We start from the raw sequence: 9,997 nt of genomic DNA on the forward strand, positions 1-9,997 counted from the left end.
AGACGGGCCGAAGCGGAGGACCTCTTCGGTGCCTTTTCTTTTGAATAAGATGCTTGGAGGGGAAGGATCTTCACTCAGGAAAATAAAGTGATATTATTACTATTGCTATTATTATTATCATCATCATCATAAAAAACAGTAATACACAGCAAACACGATTGATAAGCTTGATTTTGTACCGCAATATCACAAGTTGAACATTTCCCAAGGGTCTTTTATTATTATTATTATTGTTGTTGTTGTTGTTATCATTATTACTACAACTACCATTATTGTTGTTATTGTTTTTGTTATTATTATTTTCGTATAATGCGTGCAGATTTATTTATTTGTTTGTTTGTTTGTTTGTTTATTTGACTTCTATACCACCCAATCCCAAAGGACTCAGGGCGGCTTACAATAATAATAATATAAATAGAATACAAAACAATAAAAAGAAGTCAAATATAATCCAAAACTATAAAACTCCATATTAAAAAACAATAAACACTTGACAAAATCACGATCTGTCAGTTGCAAAAGGCCACCGCATCATATGAAAATACATCACACAGTCCTAGACACTTGGGACGTGTTCGACTTGTGATATTGTGATATGAAATCTAGCACATTATTATTATTTATTTATTAGATTTGTATGCCGCCCCTCTCCGAAGACTCGGGGCGGCTCACAACAGTAATACAAAAACAATATAACAGCGAGACAAATCTAATATTAAAATAAAACATATCTAAAACCCCAACAATTTAAAAACCATACAACACATACATACCAAACATAAAATATAAAAAAGCCTGGGGGGGAGGATGTCTCAGTTCCCCCCATGCCTGGCGATAAAGGTGGGTCTTGAGAAATTTGCGAAAGACAAGGAGGGTGGGGGCCGTTGTAATCTCTGGGGGGAGTTGATTCCATACACATTTGCTGTGTATTACTGATAATAATAATAATAATAATAATAATAACAACAACAACAATAACAATAATAATATAAAAAGAAGAAGAGGAAGAGGAGCAACAACAACAACAACAACAAGACTTGGCAGGGACCCTGGAGGTCTTCTAGCCCAACCCGTTTTACGCAGAAAACCTTAATTTTTATTTCATTATATTATTTCATTATAATTTTATTTCAAACTCTCCTGCTTTTTAATTCTTCTTATAGCGAAAAAGGGGTCTTTTCTTTCACTTCATAATTAAATATATTTTAGGTTTCCTTACGAGTTTGGGGCCTGCTTTCGCAAAACCCTAGGGCAGGGCTAGGCAAAGTTGGCTCTTCTATGACTTGTGGACTTCAACTCCCAGAATTCCTGAGCTAGCATTGATTGGCTCAGGAACTCTGGGAGTAGAAATCCACATGTCATAGAAGAGTCAACTTTGCCTACCTTAGGCTAGGTGTAGATTTCTCAGGAAAGGAATGTTTTTATTTCTGTGTTGCAGATACCTAAAGAAATTTCTTTTTAAAAGCTCTGTTAAAATCAATTCTCTGGCTTTATTTACAAAAGTGTTAGTTGCAATTCAGTTTATTTTGAAATTTCAAGGTTGGTTTTTTTAGCAGATTAAGTAATAAACAGTAGGATAAAAATGAGAGCATAGAACATTATACACACCTAGTAATTGATCTGAAAGAAATGGAAAAGCTATCAAATAAGTCAAATTGTTTCTTTGTACAACTTCCTCATGTTTCTGGCACATTCTTGAAAGCTAATTTACTCTTTGGTAAATCCAATTTATTTCCAAGTGAGACACACTATGTAAAAATATTTAAGATGACAGCTTTAGAGTGGATAAATTTAATCACAGAATACATGTAGTAGCAAGTCACTAATCTTGGTAGGTATACTGAACATTTATCTAAATGGTATTGTGAAACAGCCATTTGGAATGCAATTCTCTAGGTGCAGTGCTTGTTTAAGAAATTTTGGCCTGGTATATGTTTTACATTAAATTTTCCATCCGTTTACCTGCAATTAAATTAATAAGCCACAATTGGCTGTGCCCTTATGGCCAAACATGTCATATCAACAAACTATGGTTAAATAAACCACATCTTAGGATAAGGTCTGAACCAAGACATTGATTTAAGAGAAACCTATCTTCTGGGATGTTTGGAGTGCTTTAAAAACATTTCACAGGTTAATAGAACACATATAAATCCATTTCAATTATATTGTTGAATTATTTAAAAATAAATAAATCTGCCCAGAAACTCAGCCCAATTGCCAGAACAAAATATATAAATAGGCTGTGAACCCCTATTTAAGTTAGTATCAATTGTTAATATCCTTCTTTTTATTTCTCCTTTCCTCTCCCTTTTCCCTTCCCTTCTTTCCATTTTCCTTCTCTATTTCTTTCCTGATTTTTCTTCTTCTTCCCTCCTCTACTCCCTTGGTCCTTCCTTCCTTCTTGTTCTCTTTCCTTCTCCTTCCCTCCTCCTCACCCACTTCCTTCCTTCCTTTTCCCTTTTCTCTTCCTTCTCATTCTTTTCTCCTTTGCTCCTTCTTTCCCTTCCTTTCTTCTACTTCTTCCTTCCATCTCTACTCCTTCCTCCCTTTTTCTTTCTCATTCTTTTCTCCTTCTCTCTCACTTCTTTCTTTCCTTCCCTTTATCTCTACCCCTTCCTTCTCTACTCCTTCCTTCCCTATACCTCTTCCTTCCTTCCTCCTTCCTTCCCATTCCTTTTTTGTCATTCCCTCCCTTCTCTCTTTCCTTCCCTCTCTTCCTTCCGTCCCTACTCTTTCCTTCCTTCCATTTACCCCTTCCTCCTTTTTTCCTCCTTGCCCCCCACTTCTTTCTTTCCTTCCTGCTCTACTCCTATCCCTTCCTTTTCTGCTCTTTCCTTCCTTCCCCCTACCCCTTCCCTCCTCCTCTCCCACTTTCCTTTCCTTCCCTCTCTACCCCTACCCCTTTCTTCCTTCTCTACCCCTTCCTTCCTCTTTCCTTTTTCCTCATTTCTTCTTTCCTTCCTTCCCCCTACCCTTCAAGAGTTGTAAACCTAATCCTACTTAGCTTCTGCTCTGGCAATCTCACACTACTTACTAGAGCTTACAAAACTTTCGCCAGACCCATCCTCGAATACAGCTCATATGTTTGGAACCCATATCGCATCTCAGACATTAACACCCTTGAAAATGTTCAAAGATACTTCACCAGAAGAGCCCTTCACTCCTCCACTCGAAACAGAATACCCTACGAGACTAGACTTTCAATCCTGGGCCTAGAAAGCCTAGAACGAAGACGCCTTAAACATGATCTAAGTATTGCCCACAAGATCATATGCTGCAACGTCCTTCCTGTCGGCGACTACTTCAGCTTCAACCACAACAACACAAGAGCACACAACAGATTTAAACTTAATATTAACCGCTCCAAACTTGACTGTAAAAAATATGACTTCAGCAACTGAGTTGTCGAAGCGTGGAACTCATTACCGGACTCCATAGTGTCACCCCCAAACCCCCAACACTTGACCCTTAGATTATTGACGGTTGACCTCTCCAGATTCCTAAGAGGTCAGTAAGGGGCAAGTACAAGCGCACTAGAGTGCCTTCCGTCCCCTGTCCTATTGCTCTCCTATATCTCCTATTCCTTTCTTCTATTCCTATATCTCTTCTTCTATTCTTTCATTGATATATTCCTATATCTTCTCTTCTCTTCTTTCTTAGATATATTTTACTATGAGTATATCCTCTATAACCTTCATCATGTATTTTACTATGTGTCTACCCACTAAAACCCTCATTGTGTATTGGACAAAATAAATCAATCAATAAATACCCCTTCCTTCCTTCCTTCCTTCCTTCCTTCCTTCCTTATGATGTCTGTTTTTGTTTGTGTTTAACCCTGATGATGCACAACAGAGAGTCCACCCAGTCTTCCTTTCCAAGGTGATCCAGGAAAAAGGAGGCAGGTTTTGGAAGATCTGGTGCCCAATGAACTGAGGAAGGATTTTTTTGTAAAGGCTGTTGATGTCAGATTTGTAAATGAAAGCAATTGCTGACAATACTGCAGCTCCCTGGCGCTTGTATTTGCACAAGGGGGAGGTTGACAAAGTGACACAGCCTTTTTCTTTTGACTCCGCTTCTTCCTCCTTTCGTGCCCCTTCCTCAATCACAGCCTCTTCTGTTAATAGAGCCCGGCTATGCCAGCCCCCTCCCACATTTTCCAGCCCTGGCTTTCAAGCAATGGCTGCCTGGGGGTGGGGGGTACCATCAGCCCTCCCTTTCTCTCCCCCCCCCCACTTTAAAGAGATGGTTTGGTCCCAGCGTTAATTGCTTGGTGGGATCCTGAAGGTAGATCGATCCACCACGGCATTCAATTCCATCTTAGTAGCCAAGGTGCGCCTAATGTCGTAGGAAGCCAGCAGTGGGTGGGGGGAAAAAGAGCCCCTTCTGGTTGTCCACCTTGGAGAGGATTCTGCAGGGGCTGCTGCGGCAGTGGCCCCCTCCCTCCGTCCCTGCCTGCCTCCTTGCCAGCCCAGGTGACTCTCCCCAGATCCTCTCAGCCCGAGAAAGGTCTGGCTTTGCTCCATCTTCAGTTTCGGCAGGAAAGCTCTACAAAGGTGTGTGATGGTTTGGCTTTTGGTCTCTGGGGTAAGGGGTGTCAGGGTTGGGGAGGGGGAGAAATTATTTCCATGTAAATACAGGAAAAATCTCCGCAGGGGAAACGGGGGGGGGGGGAAGGGCCCAACTATAGGAGGGATCTGTTCATAAGGACTATTGGGATGCGATAGATGGATGGATGGATTGTTGAATGGATGGAGTGAGTGAGTGAGTAAGTAAATAAGACAGGCAGGGAGCAAGACAGACAGGAAGGAAGGAGGAGGAAGGGATGGAGGGAAGGAAGGATAAGGGAGTTAGAGAGGAAAAGATGGATGGATGGATGGATGGATGGACAGGCAGGGAGAGAAGGAAGGAAGGAAAGAGAAGGGAGATAGAGAAGAGGGATATGGATGGATGATGGAGTAAATAAGACAGGCAGAGAGAGAGGGGGGAAGGAGGGAAGGAAGGAAGGATAAGGAAGTTAGAGAGGAAAAGATGGATGAATGGAGTAAATAAGGCAGGCAGGGAGAGAGGGGAAGGAGGGAAGGAAGGAAGGATAAGGGAGATAGAGAAGAGGGATATGGATGGATGATGGAGTAAATAAGACAGGCAGGGAAGGAGGGGAAGGAGGGAAGGGAGGAAGTAGGAGGAAAGGAAGGATAAGGGAGTTAGAGGAAAAGATGGATGGATGGATGGATGAAGTAAATAAGGCAGGCAGGCAGGAAGAGGGGAAGGAAGGAAGGAAAGATAAGGGAGTTAGAGAGGAAAAGATGGATGGATGGATTGAATAATAGAGGCAGGCAGGGGGAGAAGGAAGGAAGGAAAGAAAGATAACAGAGGTAGAGGGAGGAAAAGATAGATAATGGATGGATGGAGTAAATAAGACAGGCAGGCAGGGAGAGAGAGAAGGAAAGAAAGATAAGGGAGATAGAGAGGAGGAAGGAAAAGATGGATAATGGACGGATGGATGGAGTAAATAAGACAGGTAGGCAGGGACAGAGGGGAAGGGTGGAAGGAAGGAAAAGGGAGGGTGGAAAAGACGGATGGGTAGAAGGAAAGGAAAAGATGGAGGGATGGAAAAGATAAATAAGGCAGCTAAGGAAGACGGGATAGATAATAGATAGACAGAAAAATGACAGACACAGAGAGATCTTGGCTGGAAAATCCAAAATAGAAACAGAATTCAAACAAAAATTTTATCTCTCCCTGCTAGGCTGTCATACTGCATTGAGATTGTCTTCGTGTTTTGCAACGTCTCTTATTTTTATACGTTTTATGTTTGGTATGAATGTTGCTGTTTGGTTTTTTTAAAGAATGATAGGGTTTTGTTTTTAATATTAGATTTGTTCCACTGCTATATTGTTTTTATTCCTGTTGTGAGCCGCCCGGAGTCTTCGGAGAGCGGTGGCATACAAATCTAATAAATTAAATAAATAAATAAAAAATTTCCCAAGCATGTTTTTCCCCCCATACCTATTTATCTTGGTTGTCTCAGAGGTCCGAGAAGGTGGGGTTTGTGGCAGAAAATAAATGGGGAGAGATGAAGGGGAGAAATTTCAAGAGAAGGCAGGGGCTATTTGCTTTGGGTGGGGGCAGGAGAGGGTTTTGCATTGGATGAGAACCGAAGGGAAGATGTTTTTCTAGAGAACCAGAAAAGTGAATTCATCTTTATTCCACACAAGATTCAGCGTCCTGGTTTCGAGTGAAGCCCTAAAGGCTATTTAGATGATGGTGGTTTATAAGAAAAGAAAATGGTCTCTTTTGTTATGCTGGAGTTATTTTTAATGTTTTGTTCAACTGCTCGCTCATCTCCCTCCCTGCATTCTGCCTGGGTCTACATTTCACAGAAAAATATTGGGGTTGTGATTTGTGTTGTAGGAACCCTACTATAGTGTCAATCAAGCCAGGTTGAAGTCGATAACAATAAGGAAACCATGGTTATTACAATTGTGACAAGACAGTCGCAAGGCGAGATTGGACATGAACTATCCTGTTTATCTCTGGTGCAAAATAATAATTGTGCCATGGCAGATGCGGTCCCACACATTCGACCCACTGCTGGGTAAAGATGGGCCTAGTCATGTTGCTAGTCCTCAAGTTATCATCCAAAAATAGGATCCACTTTTTTGTTTTAATGCCATATTCTTTGTATAAAGCTGGAGGATTTGAAGAAGAGATTGGGAAACAACTTTGTCTGGAATAGGATAGAATAGATAGAATAGAATAGAATTTTTATTGGCCAAGTGTGATTGGACACACCAGGAATTTGTCTTGGTGCATATGCTCTCAGCGTACATAAAATAAAATATACATTTGTCAAGAATCATGTGGTACGACACTTAATGATCGTCATAGGGGTCAAATAAGCAATGAAGAAGCAATATTAATAAACATCTTAGGATATAAGCAACAGGTTACAGTCATACAGTCAACATGGGAGGAATTGGGTGATAGGAATGATGAGAAAAACTAGTAGAATAGAAGGGGGTTGGACTAGAAGACCTCCAAGGTCCCTTCCAACTCTGGTATCCTGCTGCAATTGCAAGAACACCAGAAAGAACAAAATTCTTCGAGGAAAAATATAATTTTCCCAGGATCAAGAATTTCACTCAACTATCCAGTGTTGATGACAGGATGGAAATCGTCCTCCAGGTATTAACGTAGGGACCTTTTGTTCATAGGTGTATTTTCTACTTGTGTGCAAATCTACTGATTGTCCACTAGGTGGTGGAATGTATTACTGAACTGGTTTTGGAACAGAGTGGGCGCCCTCCAGTGCTCGCCTGGAATACCACAATGCTAAGCTTCAGCAAATTTTACTTCTAGCGAAATCACTGGCAAGGATAGAGTTAGGGCCGGTTTGGAAGAACATCTTCAGCGTCATTTTATGGTGAACGGTCTTTGGATGGTCTTTCTCCTCTCCAATGTCCTCAGCAGGTCCCCCATGAAGGGCGAAACCCCCGTCAACAGCACAATGAGCATCGGGCAGGCTCGCAAAATGGTGGAACAGCTGAAGATTGAGGCCAGCATGTGCAGAATAAAGGTGAGGAAGGGACCTACCGGGGCCCAAGGTAGACACCGGGGCTAGTTTACTCACCCGTGACAACTCGAAAGTGTGTGGACTTCAACTCCCAGAATTCCCTCACCAGCACACATCTTCCAAGTCATTAGGTAGCAAAACACCACCTTGGATCAATGGTGATAACCAACAAGGCTGTGCGACCGCGAGCAGCCACTAGATGGCAGCAACGGCCATCTAGTTCTGTCATGGCGAACCATTTTTTCCTTGGATGCGTTTTGGGCCTAGCGGGCCTCCCTGAAGCCTCTGAAGGTCAAAAACAGACCATTTCCCCAACTTCCGGGGGGCCTGGTAGGCCCGTTTTTCACCCTCCCCAGGCTCCAGGGGCTTTCTTAGAGCCTGGGGAGGGCAAAAATGGCCTCCTTCACCCCCATGGAGGGCAAAAATACCCCCCCAGCCAAAACAAGTTGTATTGAGACTCCTAGGAAGGGACAGCTGAGTGGCGCAAGCTCAAAATCAGCTGCCTGGCAACGCCACCTGTGGCACACCTGCCATCAGTTCACCATCTAGTAGCTAGTTTTCTCTGTCTGCCCCTTAGTGTCCATAAAGAGTACTGCAACCCAGAGGTGCAACCTTTACTAAATGCAGTTGAATTACAACTGCTCAGTGATGGGGTGCCAAAATTTTTACTTCCACTGTGGGTGTGGGTTATTGTGTGGGTGTGGCTTGATGGTCATGTGACCAGGTGGGAGTGGCTTGATAATCATGTGACTGGGGGGTGTCTTAAAGGTCATGTGACTGGGTGGGAGTGCCTTATTGACCAAGATAAGTTTTCAAATGGGTGCTTGGACTCTTTTTCAGATTAAGTCACATTATTGGAATAGCCTCAAAAAGGACAAATGATAGACAGCCTCATTTGTTGAGGAGCACAGTGACATTTTCGGAGAGGGGCGGCATACAAATCTAATACATTATTATTATTATTATTATTATTATTATTATTATTATTATTAAGGTTTTGTACTGAACCCACAAGGCTCAGCATGATAACCGATTAGGCAAATAGCTTAATTTTCTTGAATTGCTATGAAAGTTCAGCTCTAGCTAATGATTAAAATGATTTAAAGCGTTCGTGGGTAAATAAAAACAGACTATTTTAATTATTTCCTATTTTAAAAGTAATGAAGGATCATACTAAAGGTACTAGAGAAGGAAGGACTATTAAAAAAAACCTATTATTCAATAAATAGTGCATAAACTGCACATAAATAGCGCATGAGCCGATTATTGCAACTGCTGCCTCTCCAGCAAATAAATGTCATTCTCTAACTTCCTGGACTCCCCCCCCCCCCATTTCTCCTTCCTAGGTGTCGAAAGCAGCAGCGGACTTGATGACCTACTGCGATGCCCACGCCTGCGAGGACCCCCTCATTAGCCCCGTGCCCACCTCGGAAAACCCCTTCCGGGAAAAGAAATTTTTCTGCGCCCTGCTTTGAACTATGTGTGCGCCCTCCCTCCCACCCCACATCCCTGGGTCCTGTCCCTTTCCTTCACCCCACCCCTACTCATCAATCTGTATAGAGTTGGGTTACTGAAGGACCCTCAGCCTCCAAGCTCCTATCATTTGGGGGGGGGGGTTGTAGAGAAAGGAGGGAGGGTGGTCTTCAAGCCAGATCTATTTTCTCCGCGCAGACCCCCAACTCAATTTTTTTTCGTTAAAGCTTCCAAATTCAGGAAGATCCTCGAAGAATAGAGCATTATGTTGAAAGCAACAGACATATTTCCCCCTCAAATATGGGGAGATGTGGTTTTAGGGGGTGGGGGAGAAATCGGGGTACTCAAGTACCCTTGCATCCATAAACCCTGGGATCCAATCGAGGGCAGTGATGGCAAAGCTTTTTTGGTCCATGTACCAAATGCCTGGGCCCCTATGAAATCCCCCCTATCACCGCGAAGGTGCACAGGCCTCACGGAAGCCTGGGAGGGTGGAAAAAAAACAGCCCAACGGGCAAACCAGAAGTTCTGAAAAATGGTTTGCCCGTTGTGCTGGGTTTTTTTGCACTCGAGGGTTCAGGGAAGCTTCCTGAAGCCCCGGAGTGCGAAAAACAGCACAACAGGCAAGCCAGAAGTCCGTTTTCTGAACTTCCTGTTTGCCCGTTGGACTGTTTTTTTGCACTTGAGGGTTCAGGGAAGCTTCCTGAAGCCCCAGTGCGAAAAACAGCACAACAGGCAAGCCGGAAGTCCGTTTTCTGAACTTCCTGTTTGCCCGTTGGGCTGTTTTTTTGCACTTGAGGGTTCAGGGAAGCTTCCTGAAGCCCCAGTGCGAAAAACAGCACAACAGGCAAGCCGGAAGTCCGTTTTCTGAACTTCCTGTTTGCCCGTTGGGCTGTTTTTTTGCACTTGAGGGTTCAGGGAAGCTTCCTGAAGCCCTGGAGTGCG

General features: G+C 43.0%; 1 protein-coding gene across 2 annotated transcripts; it reads left to right on the forward strand.

The window, feature by feature from the left end:
• Positions 1 to 4,289: 4,289 nt before the first annotated feature.
• GNG3 (G protein subunit gamma 3) lies at positions 4,290 to 9,548 on the forward strand. Of its 2 annotated transcripts, none has more exons than XM_070766794.1 (3): positions 4,290 to 4,559; positions 7,474 to 7,582; positions 8,926 to 9,548. In XM_070766794.1, exons 2-3 carry the CDS (start codon positions 7,484 to 7,486, stop codon positions 9,052 to 9,054), a joined length of 228 nt encoding a protein of 75 aa, XP_070622895.1. In that variant the 5' UTR covers positions 4,290 to 4,559; positions 7,474 to 7,483; the 3' UTR covers positions 9,055 to 9,548. The 2 variants fall into 2 exon arrangements, with proteins under 2 accessions (XP_070622895.1, XP_070622894.1); XM_070766793.1 differs by having other exon boundaries at positions 7,477 to 7,582.
• The last annotated feature ends 449 nt before the right edge of the window (positions 9,549 to 9,997 follow it).

This window comes from Erythrolamprus reginae, chromosome 13, assembly GCF_031021105.1.
Source record: "Erythrolamprus reginae isolate rEryReg1 chromosome 13, rEryReg1.hap1, whole genome shotgun sequence".
Lineage (NCBI taxonomy): Eukaryota > Metazoa > Chordata > Lepidosauria > Squamata > Dipsadidae > Erythrolamprus > Erythrolamprus reginae.